Source organism: Zootoca vivipara, chromosome 2 (assembly GCF_965207765.1).
Source record: "Zootoca vivipara chromosome 2, rZooViv2.hap1.1, whole genome shotgun sequence".
Lineage (NCBI taxonomy): Eukaryota > Metazoa > Chordata > Lepidosauria > Squamata > Lacertidae > Zootoca > Zootoca vivipara.
This window is the reverse complement of record NC_142584.1, coordinates 40,294,114-40,317,686: the sequence shown is the minus strand read 5'-3', so window position 1 is coordinate 40,317,686 and position 23,573 is coordinate 40,294,114. Positions and strand designations below refer to the sequence as shown.

The 23,573-nt window shown below is 43.5% G+C and overlaps 1 protein-coding gene across 5 annotated transcripts in view; it reads left to right on the top strand.

The window, feature by feature from the left end:
* ADGRL1 (adhesion G protein-coupled receptor L1) overlaps window positions 1-23,573 on the top strand; it is a 128,389-nt gene that overhangs the window by 81,700 nt on the left and 23,116 nt on the right. For 4 of the 5 annotated variants that reach the window (XM_035104835.3, XM_035104832.3, XM_060271763.2 and 1 more), the window contains exon 4: window positions 4,791-4,900. In XM_035104835.3, the coding sequence (XP_034960726.1) occupies window positions 4,791-4,900 (110 nt within the window). Of the gene's footprint in view, window positions 1-4,790; window positions 4,901-17,606; window positions 17,738-23,573 lie in introns of those variants that run through there. The other variant, XM_035104836.3, reaches the window with a different exon arrangement.

Genomic DNA, 23,573 nt, shown 5'->3' with positions numbered 1-23,573 from the left:
ACTTGCAGTTCCTCTTCCCCTTTCCTCCCCCTGCATTCTGAAATGGCAAAGTCCAAGGGGTGCTGTCACAAGTAGTACAGTCCATGCTAGATGAACTTTTGTAGGAAGGTCTTGCAGGTCAGAGGGTGTGACTTCTAAGCAGGTTTAAGCCTTTGCACACTTTTAAAATGAATAAATGCATGATTATATAAAAAAAGGTTGAACCCCCCCCAAATTATGTTTAACACAATGAAGATCTGATCGCGTAGATGCCATGTTCCTAAATTACTAGCATTCTGAAGTTTCTATGTTGATATTGAACTACGGTACCATATTTACTTGAATCCAATGCTCACCTTTTTTGGCCAAATTATGTTGCTAAAATTAAGGTGCACATTAGATTTGATGGAACATTTACATTCACCAGCAAATACTTTTTTTGTTTCAAGGTTCTGAAAATTGAGGTGTGCATTAGATTCAATGGCGCATTAGACTCGAGTAAATACGGTAATTAATATATGGGTAAAACAATGAGAAAGTGGCAGAAAAGAGTGTGGCCAAAGGTGTGCTAAAATCTTTTTAGCACAATTAGCCAAGTCTCTAGGTTTTTGATGTGATATTTGCCATGAAGCCAGCTAAGAGTTTGAAGGGAGAGTTATAGAACGGGTAACAAGGACAGCTCAGGCAGGTTAGCATAAACTTTGATCCAGTGCAGGTATGGCAAGATGACTTATTTTATAGTCATGATGCCTCCAAACATAATAAACATGTTCATCTTATGCCGCAATTATTTTACTTTCTCTCTCTTCAGAAGCTGAGCCATACTAAATAGGCAATTTTTCTGCCATTTCCAGTGCTAAGGAGAATACACTCTTTGCAGTGCAGTAGAAGTGAAAATTCCCAGTTGGGATTGGTTTGATAATGGTTAGCTTCATTCCTCTAATCTTACCTCAAATTCTATCACACATTCGGTTAGTTGAGGAGTAATAATGGCCATTCATGTCAGATACTGTCCATAAGCACAACCCACGCTTACAAAACATTTATTTTTTGTTCACTGTTGCCCATGTAATATTGGTGTTTAGACAGCTGAAGTTTCCTTGTTTTTGAGGACTCATAGTCTTCTGTTTCATGGACAGAACTTTCTGTGAGCCAAAAGATGAACCCAAAGTATTTATATTACTGCTTAAGATTGCAAAAACCTTTAAGTGGTGCCAAAGGTACTATATATTTTAATGAAGGTGCTGGGTGCACAGTAGGTAAATGCTAAAAAGAAGGTTAGGTAGATGTCACAGGTGCTGCTAGACAAACACCAAACAAATGTACCATTTTTCACTCCATAAGACGCACCTGACCCTAAGACGCATCTAGTTTTTAGAGGCGGAAAACAAGAAAAAAATAATTCTGAGGAAGGATTTGGGGGGGTCACTTTTTTGGAGGGGGTACTCCTTCAAGTACTGTCTGTGGAGCGTCTGCCTCCTGCTGACCTTTCACACTCCATCGCTGCCGCCTCTGTGCCTTCTTCAAACTGGTGTCAGCCTCCCCCCACCCCCACACACCTCCCAGTGTCTTATTCTGGACCCCCCCCCCCGGTGCCTTTTGCATGTCTGGATTGCAGCACGCTCCAGCCTCTCACTCCCAGTGGCTCCGGGTGTCGAAGCTGCCCCTCCGGAGGACGGGGTGACAGGGGAGTACCTGGCTGCAGGTTCCTTCTGCCAGAGGAAACACCTTTCCTTTGCAATACCTCCTCGCCTGCTGCCTATTCCCAGCATCTCAAAAAGGGGCTTAGTTTGTGCTGGCAACCACACCACTGCTGTGGCTGAGTCCCAGAACGTAGAATCAAAGAATGTGAAAGTCTGAAGGGGGTCTGGGAGGTCATCCAGTCCGACCCCCACCTCAGCGCAGGGTGCAAGTTGGACTTTGGCATCCCTGGTGGCTGGTTGCCCAGTTTCTGCTTAAGTAGCTCTAGCAAAGGAGAGGAAGGGAGAGGGAGCACTCACGACCCCCTCAGGCAAGGCTGCCCCACTGACTGAGAGCTCTTCCCATTAGGAAAGTCCCCTTGATGTTTAGCCAAAATCTGCTCTTTCCCTGCAATCCCCACTCTTTGGTTCAAGTCTGCTAGCTCTCCAAAGAAGCCCAGATTGTGCTCCCCACCCCATTTACAGAGAGGGGTTTAAGAATTAGAGATGTATGAAACAACAAACCCTGCCTCTGAGAATGCTCAGAGTGCCGTAGTCATTTCTGAGGACATGGATTTATCTGGAGCGAGAAATGCCACGGAGGTTTGATCCCACTCAGAGCTCACCAGGTGACCTGCCCTGGACTCCAGCTCTGCCTCTCCCAACCGCTGCTCCTATGCAGCACTTGCCAGCAGCAGAGGCAGCATAGGGACGAGCGCCCTGAAAGGAGCCCTTTCGGGGCGCTTGTCCCACCGCCGCCTCTCACTGGGGCAGGCACAAGAGCCGCGGTTGGGAGGGCTGCTTTCGGCCTGCTCAGTCCTCCGCTGCCGCCGGGAGCCATGGCTCTAGTGGCAGAGGCATCCCTCTGCTTGTGACTACAGCGGCAGCCGAGGGATCCCGCTGCTGTCCAGTGCCTTCACTCCATAAGACGCACACACAGTTTCCCCTCCTTTGTATGGAGTGAAAAATACGGTAGCTTGGATAAGCCTTCAAGATAGGACCTGTTTTGTTCAGATCAATGTATGAAACCTCCCACTCATGAGCTTTTTGGCCTTTCCTCCCTGACAGTTTCCCAGTCTCCAATGTTCCCTCCCTTTGATTTTTTAACCTGCCAACAGTATGATGTTTTGCCTATCTCTAAATCCTGGGTGCAGTTTTCTCCTTTGTTCGTTTCCTTTCCCTTTATATCTCCTCTGCCTCTTACCTGCATTAGTCTCTGTGTGTGCCTCCCCTGACCTGTTTCTCTCCCATTCTTGCTTGTCTGCCCACTGCCTGCTTTGTCTCCCTCATCCTTCAGCCATTGTACTTTAGGGCTCTCTTAACTTCCCAAACCTCAGCCTCCCTGCCTGCCCATCAAATACTGCCTGCTTCTCCTTTCCTGTCAACAGAATGTGTTCATTTGTTTTTTGTTTTTTGTTACCAGATTGTACCCAAAGTTGCTTGCATTGTAGCAAATGAATAATAATAAATATAAGAATTCAAAACATAATGGGTGGTGTTTGCGCATAATGCTTAGCCAAACTATGGCTCCTCTCCCAGTCCTCTTGCTACTGTGAGCAAAGTTATGGTTTGGCTTAGTGTGCTGAATGAACACGAGCACGTGCCACAAATTCAAGAGCAAACCTTGGTTGCAGCTCCTGGTTTGTCTGGAGTGAGACAACCCCTGAGCCCGGGCTCAGATAACATGCTAAGCCAAACCATAGCTTCGTTCACAGCTCAACAGCCCGGGGACCCAGCAAGGAGCACAGCAGCCCAACTTTTTTTGAGCACATAGCTCAAAGATAAGCTATGCAGTGGATGGGCATTCTGCACAGCACCATCTGAGAAAGTGACTAGCTATTGGGTGGGGCTATACAGAGCTGGAAGCCCCAGCACCTCAACTCTCATCCATTCCACTTTGCTGACAAACTCCGCTTCAGTGAAGCAGGTGGTGGCTGTCCTGCCCCAGGGGCCTGAGTTGATACGGGCTCCAGTTGCTTTGGCAGCCGACAGCCCCTGGGAGTCCCCCTTCCAATCTCCCTTGCCTGTTGCATCAGCCTTTCAAGGGAGAGCAGGTGGCAGGAGCTAACGAAGTGGGAAATGGGGGGCAGTGCTTCTTAGCTCTACTTCTGGACCTAAGCAAGGGTGAGAGGCTAACAATTCTGCAACTGGCTGTTGAGAGGACTGTCTGCTTAAACTGCCAGTTGTGATCTGGGTCAGTATGCTAAGAGAATATAAAAATAACCACCACATAGGGATTTCTGATTATGCAGGGGCCAGGTTATAATATTCTCTCCTCCCCCCCCCCCCGCCACACAGCCAAGGATTGACTCGCAGAGGTGTGCAAGTACAGGATTTTCTTCCAGGATGGGGTGTTACTGGGCTGGAGAGACCCATTACCTGGTGCCAGGGGAGGGAGTGGCCTAACCACGTCTCACTGCTGCAAGACCACATCCAGGTCCGAAGGTCTGTAAATCCTCAGTGATTGTACGGGAGTTGTCACCTTGGGCGCTTGAACAAAAATGAATTTGATGTCGTCTTTAGACAAACAGAGGAACATGGTTAGCACTCACATTGGTGTCTGCAGACACCCATAAGGTTATGGACATGTACAAAAACTGCAGGTTGTGAGTTTAGTTTGAATTTGAGGAGCCATGTTTGCACATAAATAAGTCTGTCAGGTTAAAAGTTCCTAGGTTAAAAGAGTACTATAAAAATAATACAATATAATAAAAAATATACTGATACTAATATATACTGATACTGTAATATAATACAATACAGTATCACAACAATCAAATGTTGGTGACAGTCTCTGGCCCCATAACCAGAGCTAACACAGGCACAGAGCTGTGTCTGACATCCAGCAAGTCTTCTGTGAACAAATCCTGGAATGGGGTTAGTAAAGGGCTTCCTGCCAGTGTATTTGGATTATCCGACTAGTAGTTGTGCCTGGTCACTGCTTGCATCAGCTTCATACCTGAGATTATAATCTGCATCCCAAAGAAAATAGTGGTGCAGCAGTTTTTCAAAGATTCTAGGAAGTACAGTATTTGCAATACTAAGTATCAATCAGTGCCACCTAGTGGTTTCCTTTAAAACTGCAGTTTGTGTCAGTAGTTTAACAACCTGCCCTTCTTTCTTCTCTTTCAGGTGCAATAATCGGACACAGTGTGTCGTAGTGGCTGGCTCAGATGCTTTTCCAGACCCTTGCCCTGGCACCTACAAGTACCTGGAGGTCCAGTATGACTGTGTCCCCTACAGTGAGTCCATTTCTCATTGAACTCTGATGCTTCATCTTATTTCAGTTATTGCTCCAAATAAGATTCCCACCTGACCCAGGAAGGAGAGAGACTCCACAGGCTGGTCCCCTAATACACACCCAGACATGGGAATAGGATGCAGTTAGAGGAGACACCAGCTAGACTGGGAACTAACAGAGAACCCTGACATTTTTGTCTGTTGTGCTGGAGAAGGGTTTCCAATGGCTAGAGCAGAAGTGGACTAAAATGCCAGGGTTCTGAGAAAAGAATTAATTCAAGTGGTTTGGACCTTGATAACTGGGCAAAATGATTCCTGGTTTGCAGTTCTGCCACTAGCTCGCTATGTTTGGCTGATCATTGCCTTAGTTTCTCTTTCTTTTCTTTCTGTACCTGAGCCCTAAGGAAAGAGAACCCCAAAAAGGCACAAGCTGGACCATCCATAACCTTCCTCCATTTCAGCACCTGATGCTGATTTTAGCCAGGGTAGCTGCACCAGTAACAGGACTATTTCAGCATCTCTCCTCAACAACAACCAAAATCCTTGAAATTTTGAGAAATACAAAACCTCCACAGTAGCACAGACCCTCAGGAGAGATATTATCGCAGTGTGTTTGAACCCCCACATGATTGTGTATGCAAGGTGTCGGTGCTTGAAATACATGCTATTTGTGTGCACTGTATGCTTGCTTGTTTGTGATTGATGAGGATATGTGTGATTCTATAGCATTTGGCTCATCCTTAGTATATGTACATACTCAGTGCATCAAATGTGGACAATAGATACTGTATGTATATTAGTACTTAACATGTCCAGGTATATATGCATTGCGTCTGTGCATATATGGTCTGTATACCCATATGAATGGCACAGTGTATTTGTATGCACACTCAGATGTATGGCCATCTTCATGCTTGTGTGCAGTGCATATGCACAAGCACTTGTGTGTGTGTACACATTCATGTTTCAGTGCCCTGAAATGTGCTTTGGGGTGGTTCTGTGAGCCTTTGCATCAGGCAGTTGGTAGCAGAGTTGATATCTCTTCCCAACAAAAAGCACAGCATTCTAAAAGCTGTGGCTATTATTACGGGGCTAGGGCAACAGTTCATGTTTCGAATGTTTGTGGGTAGGTCTTGTATGTACTCTCTCTCTCTCCGTGTGTGTGTGTACACCTCTGTTATAGAAGTATCTTTATGAATGCTCACATGGTGTGGATGAATTCATGAGCACAGGGATATTGATGGCTCTGTCCTTCAGTGTGTGCATGTTTTTTTTGAGTGTGGGCATGTGCGTTCTGAATGTGCTTGTGCCACAGTTCCCATGTTTTTAAGCACAAACCCATCTGCATCCATACCAAGGCACCTGAAATGGAGTTTAGCACCAGCATTATTCCTTGGAAAGAAGGAAAATGGCATGTGGTGGGAGACAATCCTAAGAAACCCTCTCCGAAGACAGCAGTTGATATGCAATTATTTTTCTCAAAACAATATGGGAATTTTGTTTGTTCAAGTCTTCTGTTCATAAACTGAGTGCAGCACTGAATTTGATTTTTCTGGCTTCTGAGGTGAACGCAAGGAGTTGGTCACTACAGAGTGCAAGTAGCAGGAAAATTGTTAATGTGGTGAAGGCCCTTTATCTCCTGGAGCCAATCTGCTTCATTCCTATTGATGGAACAAGCCTGGTGCTATGGCTGCCACTCCCTAATCTGGTTTCGTATGTTAGCAAACTGCTATGTTAGGGGGGTTGCAAAGGTGCCTCTTATTTACAATTACAGCCTTTATTCGAAAAGATTACTCCCCATTTCCAAACAGCCCCACAAATCATAGCTGAAATCCCTTTCTCCTTATTGATGGTACCCCTTATCAATAGTATTTTGATCTGGTAAGCCTAAATGCAATCTACTGAAGGGCTAGGTTTGTGGTGTCTCTCTTCCCTGGGTCAGCAGCTCATATGCCCTCCTCCTTTCCTTCTCTTGTGTTGCTTGGAGTTTTGGGGAGGTTTGTTCCTTGCCTTTGGTGTCTTGCACACTCTCCGCTGGGTCTAGGGTCCATGTGGGTGGGTCAGCCTCACAGGGTGTGTCCCCTTCCCCTCTCCGCTAATGCCCCTTTGGTTTCTCCTCACAGACGAAGTGGAGCAGAGCAGGGCAGGCGTGGCCTCTTAACCTTTTAACCTTCATTCCTGCCCCTTTTCCTTCTAGCTACCAGGTTGGCTTCGAAACAAATCAACACTCATCTCAGGGTGCAACCAGTCCTGACCCCTCACAGTTTAACAGCACTGGGGATACCCCAAACCAGCAAAGGGCACTAAAAGGCTGACCAGGATATCACCTGCATCGTGAAAGTGTCTGGGGGGGAGGGGGAGGCAGGGATGGCATGGAGGATGTTGGGATCAGCTATCATGGCAAATGGCTGGAAGTGTAACTGACTATGGCAGAGCTGTTGACACTGAGGGTGCCCTTCTCAGTACAGGATGCATATCAGCATATTGGCAAGCTCATTCTTATGTTCCCATAGACATGCACATGCTGATCCCCAGAACCACATGAAAAGTTATGGACTTCCATGTCTGCATGTTTGACTAGTTTTGCAGGTGAGCATACTCCTGCACCTGAGCATTCTCTCTCTTCCTCTCTCACACAGTTATATATACATGTGTGGATGTATGTGTGCATGTACATATATTACTCACATGCACATATACATGGTTGCAGTCAAACATAGGTGAACAAAACACCGCTCATGCAATGTGGCTTTCTTGGCATTTCCCCCTCCCCCCTTTCAACTCTTGAAAAGCTTCTCCTGAGGACTGAGGGACCTTCTGGAAAGGTACATGATGGAGTATTGTTGTGGATGGGGAAATTAGAAGAATTTAACAGGGCTGCCTTGCACAAGCAGAAATGCCTTTTCTGTTCTCAACAAGACATCTCTGGATCTAAGCCAGGAGGACATTTGTATACATTGCCAGATACGTAAGCAGAGTTTGTGCTTGCTTGCATCCTCTGTATTAACATGCCCAGCTATATTTGTTCATATATATGCAGTTATACATGTAAACCCTCTTTCCCAGACTCATAAGAACTTTCATTGGTCACATCCTGCCATTCACCCATGGTTTCATAAGCCATAGTTTGTGAATCTATGGATGGGTGCTATTGTCACTCACTCCTACCCTACCCTTGTATCTTCAAGTAATGGCTCTGGTGTGGGAATCCTGGCTTGCATTAAGCCGTAATTCCCGGATATGTCCAATACAGGGAACTCTGGCTTAATGTTCAGTAAACAACTAGGCTAATAAGCCAGGATGGAGAAGGAGGACACATTCACAGTGCTTGTGTACAGCTTTGTAAACCATGAAACTGTGGACAAATGTCTGAGCAAAGCCATTGTGTCTTCACTTATAATCCAGGATCTTTTTCACTATTCATTATATGCATAGCTGAGATAAGAATGCTTTTCTGTCAGTGTGATAGGATAGTTAAGCTCACAGTGTGCTCCTATATCCTTTTGATTCAAATCTACTAAGGCTACATTCTTTCCAGCTTATTTGCATAGCTTCTTTCTTCTCCAGAAGAGACAGAAACCTTCTTTCTAGTTTTACCACACATTAAGAAATACATTATTTCCTCAACACTGGTAAATATTTGACATCAGTCTTAGTTACATCAAATGCTCTCCCTGCCCCTGAGTCAGGACTCCTGGGTTTCAGTATGCAGGTGAAATGGAGCCAGAAACAGGAAACAGTTAGCCCATTCTCAGATTGGCAATGGTTGAACTGAGGAGGAATTTTGCAGTAGTTCTCACCTTTAATTAGCAACTCACATCAGATAGGAGAAAGCATCACCCATCCTGGATGTATCCTGCTTTAATGCTGAACCAGGGTGGCAGTCATGACAACTGTGGTTGGACCTCTTTCACTGAAAAGTATCACTGCTGGGCATTTCATCCACAATGGTTTGTGCTGGATATGTAGCAGGCCCTGAACTCAGCTCTTGCTACAGTCATACCTCACTCTGCCTCTGTGTTTCTGCTGCTCCCTGTTGGCTGCCCTACCATGCTTCTTTAAGCAGGAGAGTGGTTTGATCCAGTGCTGTAGTCATTGGGGGTCAGGGCTGGGGCAGGTGATGGAAGGGGAAAGCACAGGAAGCTGGAGACCCACTGGGAGAGGGGTGGATCACAAAGGGATGACAGAGGGGGAGGGGCCTATGTTGCCAGACCCTTTTGCTTCCTTCCTTTGCAGCTGCCTCCACTCTAACCAGACACTGATCTTCCTTCCTCAGGGTCCAATCTGACATGTGGAAAAACAAAACTATTCATTTAATGTGTCTGATTTTTGGTTTTGGATTTTTTTTAAAGTGAATTGTTATTATTGTGTCAATATTTTTCAAAATGCAACCTCCCTCTCCCCTCTCTCCTGCCAGCTCCTTTCCCCAGCTTTCCCTTCTCTTCTTTCACTCTGTTTTCTGCTGCTTGCTCTCTTTGCTTTTTCTTAGGCCAGGGTTGTTCTTGTTACCAGGGGTATCACCACTCACACTGGGAAAGGGTTGCTTTTAGTGCCTGGATTCTCTCCTAGGAGTGAGTGGAGTTTAATGGGCTTTGCCAGGCAAACACTTCTGGAAATTAGGCAAAGTAGTGGGGACATAGGCAGACCAGTCACTTGATAAATCTGAGTGTAGGTGCTTGAATGGAAACTCCAAGATCCAAACAGATATTTGGGGGCCAGTCCCCCAAGCCTGACTGCAGCCTAAATAGATCTTACTAACTGTATCCATGCTGTGCAGATTTAGATTGTACAGATTTAGAAAAGGTCCACATTGTCAGCACTTATACACTACGAGGTTGGAAACAGACAGATCATTTTTAGGGTGAAGCTAAGATATAATAGGAACCTCATAGGAGGTTCTTTATCCTTGAGGTGAGCTTAGGTTCCTCCTCATTTTTCAGTTTGCATAAGAGACATATATGTATTCTATCAAGCCAAATTGCTTGAATGGAAACTCCAAGATCCAAACAGATATTTGGGGGCCAGTCCCCCAAGCCTGACTGCAGCCTAAATAGATCTTACTAACTGTATCCATGCTGTGCAGATTTAGATTGTACAGATTTAGAAAAGGTCCACATTGTCAGCACTTATACACTACGAGGTTGGAAACAGACAGATCATTTTTAGGGTGAAGCTAAGATATAATAGGAACCTCATAGGAGGTTCTTTATCCTTGAGGTGAGCTTAGGTTCCTCCTCATTTTTCAGTTTGCATAAGAGACATATATGTATTCTATCAAGCCAAATGGTGTATCCTGACCCTCTTGTCATGCTTTAGTCAGATCGTCCACTTTTTAAATAAAAAAGTACCATAAGCACATGTATGTGTTTGGCTTGCTTGAAAAAAACCACAGTTTTGTTTTGTTTTTAATTGCAAAACTTCCCTGAGGGGTAGAGGGAGAAGCCTTGGTGAAATTATGCCAATCAGTACTGTCCACCACTGACTCTGGCAGGGTGGTTTGAGACAGTTATTGCTTCCTCTGTTGTGCACATACAGTGGTACCTCGGTTTAAGTACACAATTGGTTCCGGAAGTCTGTACTTAAGCTGAAGCGTACTTAACCTGAAGCGAACTTTCCGACTGAAAGTAATGGAAAGTGGATTAATCCGTTCCAGACGGTCCACAGAGTACTTAAACTGAAGCGTACTTAACCTGAAGCGAACTTTCCAATTGAAAGTAATGGAAAGTGGATTAATCCGTTCCAGATGGGTCCACGGAGTACTCAACCTGAAGCGTACTTAACCCGAAGTATGAGTTTAATTGGTTCTGAAAGTCCGTACTTAACCTGAAGCATACTTAACCTGAAGCGAACTTTCCCATTGAAAGTAATGGAAAGTGGATTAATCCGTTCCAGACGGGTCCACAGAGTACTTAAACTGAAAGTACTCAAACCGAGGCGTACTTAAACCGAGGTATGACTGTATTTCTTTTGTCCACCTGTGCCACTAGTCAGGCAGGTTTTGCAGGTCTTCAAAACAATACAAAAGTGCAAAACCTTTCATATAGCTGTCAGAGGGGGAAACTGTTGGCTGCTGTCTAGCCCAGTGCAAACTAGTTTGGGATCAGATTCTTAAACAGTTTTAATCATCATGACTTCTCTCACAACGACTTTGTGAAATGTCATCATTTTATAAGGTTCCTGAGAATGCCTTGTTAGAAGCTCCCCATCATTTTGGAGAGCTGCATTTCTGAAGATTTCTTGGTTGGAAGCCATGAAGTTTGAAAAGGCTTGAAATTGGTTTAAATACAGAGGTGTAGATAGAGATGCCCATAGACATCGCTGGGCCCAGCTAGGGGGAAACAGCAAGTCATTAGTGCTGCAAAACCATACTGAGGCATAGTGTAGTTTGGCACTGATTAGGCTACGGCAGGAAATCTGTGTTCCATTTTGGGTGCTACTTTGAAAGGAAGATGAGAAAAAACGAGAAGCTGTTCAGCAACCAAGGAGAATAATAAAGAGTGGAAGATATAAGGAAGTGCGAAGGAGTTGCATATAGGAGCCGCAAGAAGAAAAGATTAAATGGAACATTCTTAATAGTCTTCAAATATTTAAATTCAAGATGTCAAATAGCAGTTGCTACTGCCAGTGTGGGTAGGCAAAAAATGAATGGTTTTAAGGAGGGCAGTAGAGCAGCTAAGCGTTGGAATAAATTTCAAAAGGAAGACATAGTCTCTTTCCTTGGGAGTGTTACAAAGTGGCTACATAAACATATATGGGCAACAATTTGACACTCAATGAATACTAGACTATTTAAAGAGTTTTTGTCTTTGTTTATATGATAAACATTTATTCAAACTTCAGTATTTTTTCCTCTGCCCACCTTCAGTGTTGGCATAATTGGAGGCCCTAACTGTCCCTGCCCATGTTGCTGTGGCCCTGTTTCCTTGACTACATTCATCATCTTTTGTGGATGTGGTCCCTCTCTTCCCTTGGTTTCCTCCCCACTCTTTCTCCTCCATCTCCTCTGCTGACTACGCTTCCAACTAGGGAGCCACGGTGGCGTATGGCCTGCTGGGAAGTGGCTCTCACAGAGCAGCCTCTGGGCCCAGCTAGCTTGAAAATTCTCTTGCTGACAGGGCCAGCAAACTGTCTGGGGTTTTGTCACTGATTCTGCAACTCACATAAGACAAGATGCATATGTGGACCTCAGTTTTCCCCCAATTATAAATGAAGAGAGCCTCTTGTGGACACCCAGCCTACAGGAGACTGGTCTGTTTGTTCATTTGTATGAATTTGTGTGCTTTATATGCAGCTAATTCCAGATATAGAGAGTTGTTCATTCATTTGGGGGAAGAATGCTTAAAAATGCAGTAGAATGATTTTCCCCCTTTTCTTTTTGCTTCGATTAAATTTGTGCATAACTTGTTTCACCCATCTCCTAGGTTTGCATGGTGGGTCAGGCCCCATTCTTTAACTGGGACATCCAGTTAAAGAAGGTTAGGATTCTAAAACCTATTTTCTCTTAGATGATTTAAGAGACCACAAACCTAGCCAAACATCAACTGAAGTGCAGTGGATTCCTTTCTTTTTAAACAGGCCTTTCTTTTATTTTCCACTTGTTTCCTAAGCCCTCATGTTATACAGGCCTGACATGGACAATCTGTTTTCAAATTAGTCCAGAAAACAGCCTGTTCTGACATCCATGACCCTGCTTGATTCAGTATCTCAATAAATCATAGTCTTATAAAGATTCATTTTCATACATACCCCCTAAAGCAATCCAGAGCCATTATCTCCTTTACATACATGGAAAGCTCAATTCCACATATGCTCATAAATGATGGTTATATGGTGACACTCTGGTAAATCATGAAATGAAGTTCTGGTCTTCTGAGCCACAAAACGGCTTGTCTATTTAATTTTTCATTCCTTTACTCAGTCCAAATTATGTACACGTCAGCACAAATCTGATATCACTTGTATGTTTATTCTGACTCCTGGCATCAACCCCTTTTCTAACTTTCCAGGGCCTCACTGACTCGGACAAGAAAAATATTCTATCTGGATTCATTTTAATGTTAAGAGGTCACCAAAGTCACAAAGTCCTTCAGAAACTGAATACTCAAATCACGAATTTATTTAAAACATTTTAAGTATTTTAAATAATACATTTTATTTCTTAGCTGCTAGGTATCATTTAATGGTAACCCTGAGTGCGAGAAATCCTCTGCTTCCCTGCAAATGAAAGATGAGGTTAACCCTTCATAATGAATACACACAACACCCTCAAAAGAGGATTAGGAGGCAGAGTTTGAGGATACCATGAGAGTCAAATGGTCTATCCTCTTTATATCTCTTTTCCAGTCATCTGGGGCCATGCAGTGTTCCCTGAAGTTTCCAATATAAAACACCATATATAAAATCCTGAGTTTTCTTCAATGTTCTAAGAGGGACTCATCGATGAACCATAACAGGAAGTTATCAATAGCAAAATAATAGTGAGGATGTTGATTATTTTGCTTACCTCTGATGATTGGTTGGTGGATTGTATGCACACAGTAAAATTTGTATTAATGTACAAGGAATTTATTGGAATGCTCTTTTGTGCACTGGGCAATCATTCCATTTCCTCCTTGGGGTGTGCCAATTTTTCTGATCTTATTAAAGTTTGCTTTTTTCATGAATTCTGAGGAAATTTTCAACTAGGATTCTATGATTCTCTTCTAAATCAGCCTCCAACAATCCTGCCCACTTGTACTACTATTGTTAACACTTCACCTTCCCAAATCAGCAGGAGCTCCACTATAATCTTCTTACATAAGAGCATAAGCAGAGACCTGAAGGAATATAGGGAGGAATTCAGCACTGTGCTTTTCTGACCATTCATCAGTGCAAGCGCTTATGTGGTGCCCTGAGGGTTCTCCTGCCCCCCCCCCCGAGCAGATTGGGGGAAAGCATGGAGGGGTTATTTATACATACAATCAATCAATCAATCAAAAGTTTATTGCATTAGCCATATAGCCATAGCACATATAAAAGATCAAACAAGCAACTGTCGCACAACAACATAGAATACAACAAATACAACTACAACATTAAATATAAAATCCAGCTGAGTGCGGCTGGTAAGGTAAAAGACAAAGCAAGGCGTGTTGACTGTGAGTATAACAGGAATTTACATAGGACTAGGGTTGGGCAAGTTAGCCGAAAAGGTGGCCCTGAGTTTCAGGGGCTGTAAAATGTAGATGACCACATCGTGTGAAACCAAGGGGTTGGCGTCCACCAATAAGTACTTCATGCGGTCGATGTCCCATGCGATGGTCGTCAGGATTAAAGAGAGAAGCCTGGATCTTACTGAGGCATATAAAGGACAGTAAAAGAAAAAGTGTATATAGTCCTCAATCTTTCTCTCATTGCATGGGCAGAGTCGAAGGTTCAATGGTGTGTTGGAAAAAACGCCATGTAAGAATGCTGTGGGGATGACGTGGAATCGAGCTAGTGTGAAGGTCCTTCTTAGCGTGGGGTTTGTCAATTTGCTCAGATAGTGGGCCAGAGATCTAACTGCCTTCACGTGGGGAAGCCACGTGGAGAGTTTGGCTGCTTTAGATTGTGCTAGATCGAAAGCTTCACCCCTAGCTAGGATCCAACTGCGGATTTTATCGTTATCCCATGAGGTCAGGGCAGCAAAGTCTGGAAGGGAGTAGCGGTCACAGATGAATTCCATGACCTTAGACCAGGTACTGCTGCCGGTAAGGGCTGTAAAAGCTTGTTTAACTAGTCGGGAGTTTTGAATTTCTGCAAGGGATTTGTAATAGATAATTAATCTGGTATGGGCTTTAGCTACTATAGATGGTAATCCCAATTCTAGTCTCAATTGGGCGGCCATGGACCCATTAGGGAGGCCTAAGATCTTTCTTGCTAGGAGATTTTGCAGAGACTCCAGATGCTGAAATACATTCATGTTCCAGCCCCATATTTCCACCACGTATAGCAGCATTGGGGGTACTTTGCTGATGTAGATCTTTCTGGTCGGCGCCACCCGTTGTCCACCATTTCCGAAGAAAAATTTAACCAAAGCACCGATGGTCATGTTTAAATGGGCTGTCCAAGATAATCTATAGTGAAAAGTGATGCCCAAGTATTTAAAAACTGAGCATTGGTCAATGGTGTGACCCTCGAGGTACCATGATGGGTTTGGTTTTGTCTTGCCAAAAGGGATTATTTTGGTATTGGAAAAATTGATTGTTAGGAAGTTTTCTTCGCAAAATTTCATGAGTGATTTATACATACATGCATGCATGCATGCATACCCTGCCAATCTGGCTGGGTTTCCCCAGCCACTGGATGGCTTTCAACAAAATATTAAAAATACAATAAAACATCAAACAGGAGAGGAGGGAAGCCTTATTGCACTAGCAGAAACCCTTATGCTGCTTTCTGCTAGTATGCCAGGTTAGTTAAGTCCAGGCCAGACCAATGTTCCATTTAGTCTACCATCCTAAAGCATTTTCTACTTAGGCCAGATGCTACCAGAATGCCCATAAGAAGGGCTTGAAGGCAACAGCTCTTTGCCTAGCAACTTGTACTTGGTGGCTCACCACCATTGAACCTGGAGATTTATTTTAGTTATGATGGCCAATAGCCATTTCTTTATCCTCTATGAATTTCTGTAATCTTCTTCTAAAGTCATATTTACATCTGACATACTTTTATACCCCTTCTCAGGCTAGCTTACTGGAGGAAACCCATGTTACCCATTCTACACACCAATGCACAGCTGTTCCATACAACCTGGATTGCAGAGACATAGATCACTGTGGTTAGTGTGATTGTTGTGCCTGCAGCTGCACAGGTTTGGGAACGCTATGCTTTCACATCCTTAATTTTGCTTCTTACTTTGTATTGTAACAATTGCTGCAGAGAGTGGAGACATGTTGTTTCTAACATCTCCTTTTTTGTGCCTCTGCCAAATTTTGTTCCTACAGTATTACCATGACACAATGTGGAGGACACAATTCAAAGTTACTGGGATCAGCAGAGCTGCTGTTTAAATTATCAATCAGTCCATCCCTCAGTCTCTACCACTTTTGGTCAGTTCTAGTAGCTCTGTCTAGTCCCACCAAAGCTTGATTTTTGCTCATAGAAAGCATCCTGATCCTTCCAATCACATATATGACATGATAATAATAATAATTTATTATTTATACCCCGCCCATCGGTAGGCAGTGTTGCAGAGCTGTATATGTCGTTTTTTGTGCTTCACCACGGTCCCTAGTCAAATCAGCTTTGCAGATTTTTATAGCTCTTTAAAATGTACCATAAAATAATAAAGATAACCATAACAACACCCACAACAATAATTAATAATAAAGGGGGGGAACTAATCTAGCCCTTTAAAAAAGAATAAAAGGACAATTTACCTTAGGGGTAAAATTGACTAGACCAAAAACTTTGCAACATGTTCTAGTTGATTTCACTATTTGGGATTTGAATGGGATGTAGGGGAAATTGCTGTAAGAATTAGGAAAATTGACTCCCACTCCGCTTGTCTTCATGGTATTTGTATAGTTGTAAAGATACAGGTGTTGGAACAGGACTAGTGTCATAGAAAAGGAAAAGACACTCATTTTGTTCCAAATAAATAATTGTACACACTCAGAGAGAGCAAAGCAAAGGACTACTTCCAGTGTCTTACGTAGTGGCATATTTTATTTTTGAAGAAGACGATGTGATTTGAAAAGCTATCTTATTGAGGACATAATCTGCATGTAAAAGCAGCTGGGTCAGAGTTCATTATTTGTTCTGGATTCATAAAGTTCTAGGTCAGGCATCCCCAAACTTCGGCCCTCCAGGTGTTTTGGCCTACAACTCCCATGATCCCTAGCTAACAGGACCAGTGGTCGGGGAAGATGGGAATTTTATGAATATGTCCTTGAAGTCCCTGGTTTTTAGGCCTCACATTGACTCCCCCCCCCCCTTAGTGGCCCTGTAGAGCTGCTGCTAGTCAGTGTTGGACTGGCTCTGTTTAAGGCAGAACCTTATACATCAGCTTTAACATCAACAGCGGAAGGGTAAAAGAAGGGTAAAAGAAGGGTAACATCAACAGCGGAAGGGTAAAACTAGGGTAAAAGAAGGTAGTGAGATAAGGACGTGTATTTATGAATATAGTAATTATGAGTTGGAGCAAAGGAATAGAAGCACGGGAGGATTTACAGATAGATAAATGGGCTGATTGATGTGGCAATGAGCTGGATAGGCAATGCACTTATGGTCATGATAGGTCAGCCTTGCTTAGGGGAAAAATGGTATTCTTGGATATTTTTCTTTTCAAACTCTTGCTCTTTTCCTTTCTCCCTTTTCTGCTTGCTCTCCTTGACCCTACCTTTCCCCCAACCCCACCTTCCTCCCCGCCAAAATGCTTTGAGCCAGCAACCAACCCCCTTTTGTGTTTTGTTCCTTTGTCGTCCTTTCTGGTGGTTTTGATTTCTGACTTTTCTTCTGAAGGGCAATGTCGCCAGCACAAAATTAAAAACAACAACAAAAAACCCTCCAAAAACTGTAAACCTCAAACTGATCAGACGAAAAAGAAATGAAAAAGTACAACTACCACCACCAAACCCAACACGCTCTCTGCCTTGAAATGATTCCAAAGCGGGAGGGGCTGGTGTTTGTTGGGCTGGTGGGGGGAGGGGAGGGGAGATTTACAGTTTAAGAAAGAAAGAAAAATGGTTTCTTTAGGGTGCGGGGAGAAACAAAAGCAATTTAATCTCTTTTCTCTTTTTTTCCTTCTTGCACCTTTTTTTTTCAATATATTTTTCTTCTCTCCCTTCCGATGCATAAAGTAGAAGTGGAACAGAAAGGTAAACAACAACATTACCACTGACCCCACCCCTAACCCAGCACCTTGTTTTTTCTCTGTGGCCATATTTAATGTGACCTTCCTTTACCTTTTCTCCTCAATCCTCCTCCCCCTAACCTCCCACCTCCCCTCCCCTTGGTTTTCCCACCTCTTCTCTCTTTGGTCTCACTAATTCCAATTGGCATCCCCCTCCCTGTCCAGAAACAAAGCTTCCAATAACTAAACAACACTCAGCAAATAAAGGATATAAAGTAACCCATCTAACAACTGCCCTTCCAAACCTTTTCCATTTTTCCTTGCTCACATGTGGAGTGGAAGCACCATTAATGTCTGGGTCCTCTCTCTGGTTTTGCTTCCTTCAGGGGAAATACACTTTTTCCAACCCGTTCTCTGCATCTTTTATCATTCAACTGATTCTCTCTGCTCCTTTCTTCGTGTTTCCATGGCAACCAACTGGGTACCTTGGCCTACCTCAACCACAACTTCTCTCTTTCTTTTTCTTTTTCTTTTTTTCTAATCCCAATTCCTGATTTTTAAAAAATAAATGCTCGAAATTTTATGGGATTTACATATAAAAATTTGCCACAGTACAGAAGAACAATGGGGAGGGTGTGTTTTTATTTTAAAAAATTTTTTTTAATTTTGGGGACTTTCAAATGATACTTCCAGGCCTTCCTCCACATTTTTTGAGATAGTTACATACTTAGAACTATGTTTTAATTTTTATCAAGGCGCCATTCTGGCTTTAAGCAGCCTGTAAGATTGCAGTGGAAATGTACACCTTAGATCCTATACACTGTAATCAGTGGGGCACCACTCCCAAAGCTATGTGTTCAGGATCAGGGTGTAAGGCACAGAACAAAACACCTTTTTATCAGTTATTGAATAGAGCAGGGGTCCTCTTTTGAGCCTCTCACCATATTTAATACATTATTGTTTGTGGACTCACTTTTATGTGAGGACCATTCAATTGTACATGCTGAGTGGTGCCACTTTTAACCAGGGTAGCTTTGTTATCTACTACTGTCTGAAAATCAAAGAGAAACAAATGTGTGGATAAAACTGAGCATCAGTTATTCCACTTGTGAACCATCTTTTAGTGGGAATTTTACCCTAAGCTTAGGCAGTTCTTTGGAGAGAATCCCCCAGCTAATTTTTCAATTGAGTCATTCCATACACCCCCAATCTCCAAGTAGGCCTAATGTTCTGACATGTCTTGAGGGGCCTGTTTCTCTTTTCTTAACTCTTTTTCTCTGCTCTACTATCATGATAATGTGAGAATCAGATAAACCCATAGAAAATAACATTTTCTAGAATACATATACATTAATTATACCAATATACTAACCACTTTGATGTGGGAATTTTTAATTTTCTTGCTTACTGTTTCTTTTTCTTTTCTTTTTAAATTCCTGCTCAATCCTGGGTGATTTTATTTGTGGATCTTTCCCCCCTTTTCTGCCTGTTTTTTTTTAAAGAAAGCTGCAGTCATGATCATTGACTATCTGTCTGTTATTGGGGGAAGATGGGGGGTGGTGCATGAAAGAAGTGGGGATCAGTCAATGTATTTTTAATTTGAATGTCTTGGCTAGATCTGGAGGTTATATACCTAATGTAAGTATCAGGACTCACAACTGCAATGAGCCTGTCTTAACAAGGGACAAGCTGTCAGGTTAGCGCTAGGAATCGAGCAAATTAATTAATTTCAAAGTAGTAAAACTCAAAAGCCAGGCTTGATTCCACCCAACCCATGTCTCTCTCTTTTTCTTTCTTTCTTTCTTTCGCTCTCTCTCTCTCTTTCTCTCTGTTTAGTTTGTTCTAAAAGCACTGTTGATTTTTTCCCCCTGCATTGGTTTGGAATTTTTTCCCAAGATTGGGGATGGAGGCATATACTTATACTTTTCTTTTCCACAGGTTTCCATGGTTTTGGATGTGGATTTTTACTGATTGTTTCCTTCTCTGTTTCTGACATCTTCTCCCCCAACCCCAGAGCACAGTTGCCCCCATCCCGACTTAGAAGGCTGAGTCGACACTGCCCCATCCATGAGGGATCGGAACCAGTTAACGCTTTGTGCTGTCCCCCCCTCGCCAGCGCTTCATTCTTTAATGGTGTGTTTCTCCTCCCCGCTGCCAGGAGTCATCCATCCCACCCCACCAACCCAGAAGGGAAGCTGGGCTGAGCCGAACCTGTGAGACTCCATGAAGCTGCTTTGTAGCGACATTGTCAGGCAAGGTGTTCAGAGCAGGCAGGCGTTAGGGAGGATTAGAAAGCTGAAATCTCTTGGATTTTGCCCCCATCCACCTGCCCATCATTGTCCTCAGTTCATCATTCTTAGGCAAGAGAGGGTGGCATGCACATAAAAATAGCACAGAGGTGTATGTGTGCAATAGAGACACACAAATCACACAGCAGGAACAGTCACCCAAGGAACCGAAAGTAATGCATAGAAAAGTCCACATGAACATATTGATAGCTCTACATTCAGAAAAAGATAGGGATATATGATTAAACACATGCACACGATAGCACAAACACAGATGCATTTAACACACATTCAGGAGCAAACAAATGCCATCTACACACATACAAATCCATAAGACAACACTAGCCACCTTGAGTGCTTCAGCAGTCTGGTAGATAGTACCATTTAAAATAAAGTTCACATGCTCCTGAAAGCATCTACAGAAATAGGAATGTGGATCCATCTCCATGAGCACATCCTGGGTGTCCACTGACTAGGCCTTCACCCTTTGGCAACTCTATATGCAGCCTCTGGGCACATGCATTGAATTATGGCAAACATTGCTGTTTCCATTCTGGAGACTGCCACTGCTGTCCTTAACTGGTCCTAAGAGTACACTTTGAGGAAGCTAATCAGAGAGTGGCTCCAGACAGCCTATTCACTCTAATGCGGCTCCTTCCCAACCAAAGCAATAGACAGCTTGACCTTGAGAGAGAAATGAGAAAACTCTGCAATTCATGGCACAGTATTTAGGTGAGCTACATCTAGGTTACTAGGATGGTGGTTGCACCCCCTGTATTTGCCACTCGGGTGGATATCTATAGATAAAGAAGCCTGTGAGACTAGATAGAAAGAACCATAGAGGGCTGTAGGAAGTGAAATAATAAACTGACAAACCATGATTCTAGATTCAGGTAGGTAGCCGTGTTGGTCTGACGCAGTCGAAATAAATAAAAAATTAAAAAATTGTCCAGTGGCACCTTAGAGACCAACTAAGTTTGTTCTGGGTATAAGCTTTCGTGTGCATGCACACTTCTTCAGATACCCAGCTTATACCCAGAACAAACTTGGTTGGTCTCTAAGGTGCTACTGGACAATTTTTAAAAAATCTTTTACTGGCAAACCATGACTACCGGAGCTCACAGGTTCAGGCTCCACACCCTGGCTTGATGATGACTTTTTCAGTTCCGAGCTGTTTCCCTGAAGCATGACCATCAATTTGCAGGGAGAATTGGATGGGTATGGGCATGATATAAGATGCGTCCCTGGCCATGTGGCAGCTTTGATCCCCCGGGAAATAGGGAGGGGAGCTCTACTGACCTGGGGATTCAAACACTTCCTCTTCCCAATAAGGAAAAGGAATGACCTTCATTTCAGAAGGAAAAGAAATGAGGGGTCATGCTAAGAGAGTGATAAAGTTAGCAGGCCAGCCACTTTGACCAACTTGGTCATGAAATCCTCTCTTTTCCCAGCATTGATCTGGAGTTTCCTTCACACCCATGGGCAGCTTGTTCAACAGTACTGTATTTCACTCCAGGTGTAGACCATCTTCTGGCCTCAAATGCCACCAAAGCCAAGAACTTTGCCCTGTTATTGGCTTGTGGAATGTGGCCTTTGGAAAGGTGCAGAAATGGGGCCGGGGGGTTGTGTGTGAGGAAAGATACAGGTGTCACAAACATGAAAGTGACATGTGCATCCAGCCACTGTGAAGTGACACTGGCACAGTCTTAAGAGCTACAGCTTGAGACTGGTGCCAATAAAAATAAAACCTTTGAGACGGCCACTTAGTGAGTCTTGAACGCTTTTGATTTTGACTTAAAAGAGACTCACTATGACAAAGTTTGAGAACTATGGACTAGACAGAGATAAATAGCTAACACAAGGGACACCTTGCAGCACTACAAAATCCAACTGCTCCACATTAAGCTGTTCTTGTCTGATGAGTCACACCAGAAAACACTACAGGGATCTTTAACAGACCTTGTCATTAACATTTAGGCTAGGCAGCTCCCCTTCCCCCTGACTCACTGTCATTCACTAGTGAACCCATCCATCACTTTACATCCCTCTGCACCACAGACCATATCAGATAGCCGTACTGTTTTATGCAAGGGGACTAAATAGATGATCTCTGCACACCTAGTATACTAGGATTGATAAGCTCTCTTTCTTCCTAATTAAAGGGAGAAAGACAATTTACAACCCTTTCTCCTTGGCCTATTTCATCCATGCATTCTTTAAAACAAGTTAAAGGAGGGAAGGCTAGGCAGCTCCTTGCATTACGGCCCCATAGTGGAACATATGAGGACAAAAAAAAGACCCCCAAGCTTTTCAAAGGTTAGGGTTTTATCAGATACTCAGTTTGGATCTGTAAGATGCACCGCTAAAATTGTAATGTGTAATGCAAGCCTCAAAGGACTTCTGTCTCTGAGCCAGGATTCCTGAGTTCTGCCTCTAGCTCTCAGGAGGGCAAATAATGTCCATTAGTTAGAAGGTGTTTAGAAGCAAAGAACTCCTGGCTTCTAGACCAACAATTCTCCATCTCTGTGAATCATCTCTTATCCCTCCCATATGCCAGTACTCCCCCATCACCACGAAAGTTAGAATGCAGAATTTTCCAACAATGACAATGATAATAAATCAGTCATTTATTATTACTAAGAAGGATGCAACATGCCATCTCCATGGAGACCAAAACACTGTGAATAAGAGTGAACTCCTCAGGTTGCTGACTCAGCCCTGCTTTCTCCCTCTGAGGTTACCCAAGGACTGTGACCATTGGAAACAATGGGAGCAATCTAGCATACACTTAAGCCCACATAAATCCCACTGGTTTCTATGGGACTTAAGCTTGCTTAACTGTAGTGTAGATTGTGCCAGAGTCATGAGACCCAAGTTTGCCTTGTCATCTCCCTTCACTTAAGCAAAAGTGGATGAGAAACACATCTCTGGCCACTTGTACTGGTATGGCAGCATAAAGGTTCTGTCTGGATCTGGGAGAGCAGGGGGGGGTTATTAATAAATGCTCCGTGGGGGCTTGGCATTGCAAAAAGTTCTGTTCTCCTCCCCCATGGCTGGTGCCAGACAATTCCCGTCCTGATTTGCCATTAATTTTGGAACCCTTGGCACACCTCATCCACTTCCAGGTGTGTTGTGACAGGGTTTGATGGTACTGACCCCAGCCCAATCTCTAAATTATGCCCAACCCAAATTAGCTTCAGTGCAAGCTGTGTCCAGAGTCATGTGGCACATCATAGCAACTGTGCGTTATTTAGTAAAGCCAGAGCAGAGAATTCACTTCTGCATTCACAGAATATCCCAGACATTCTGGAGTTGATACAAGGCCCAAGTAAAACCCTGCTGACACTTCGGTGCGAAGTATATTTGATCCCACATGCAGAAGCAGTAAGCCAGCCCCCAGCAGAAACTGGGTTGCTTGGGATCAGGTTCCAGCCCACCCCGCTGGCCCTTGTACTATGACAGCAAACTCAATTTACTGGCCTCTATATCATGAGGTGTGGTTAACAAGCACACTGTGCAGCCTTTTAAAGCCCACAGCCTGGATTTAGTGTGATGGCTCCTATGGCTCCTCTA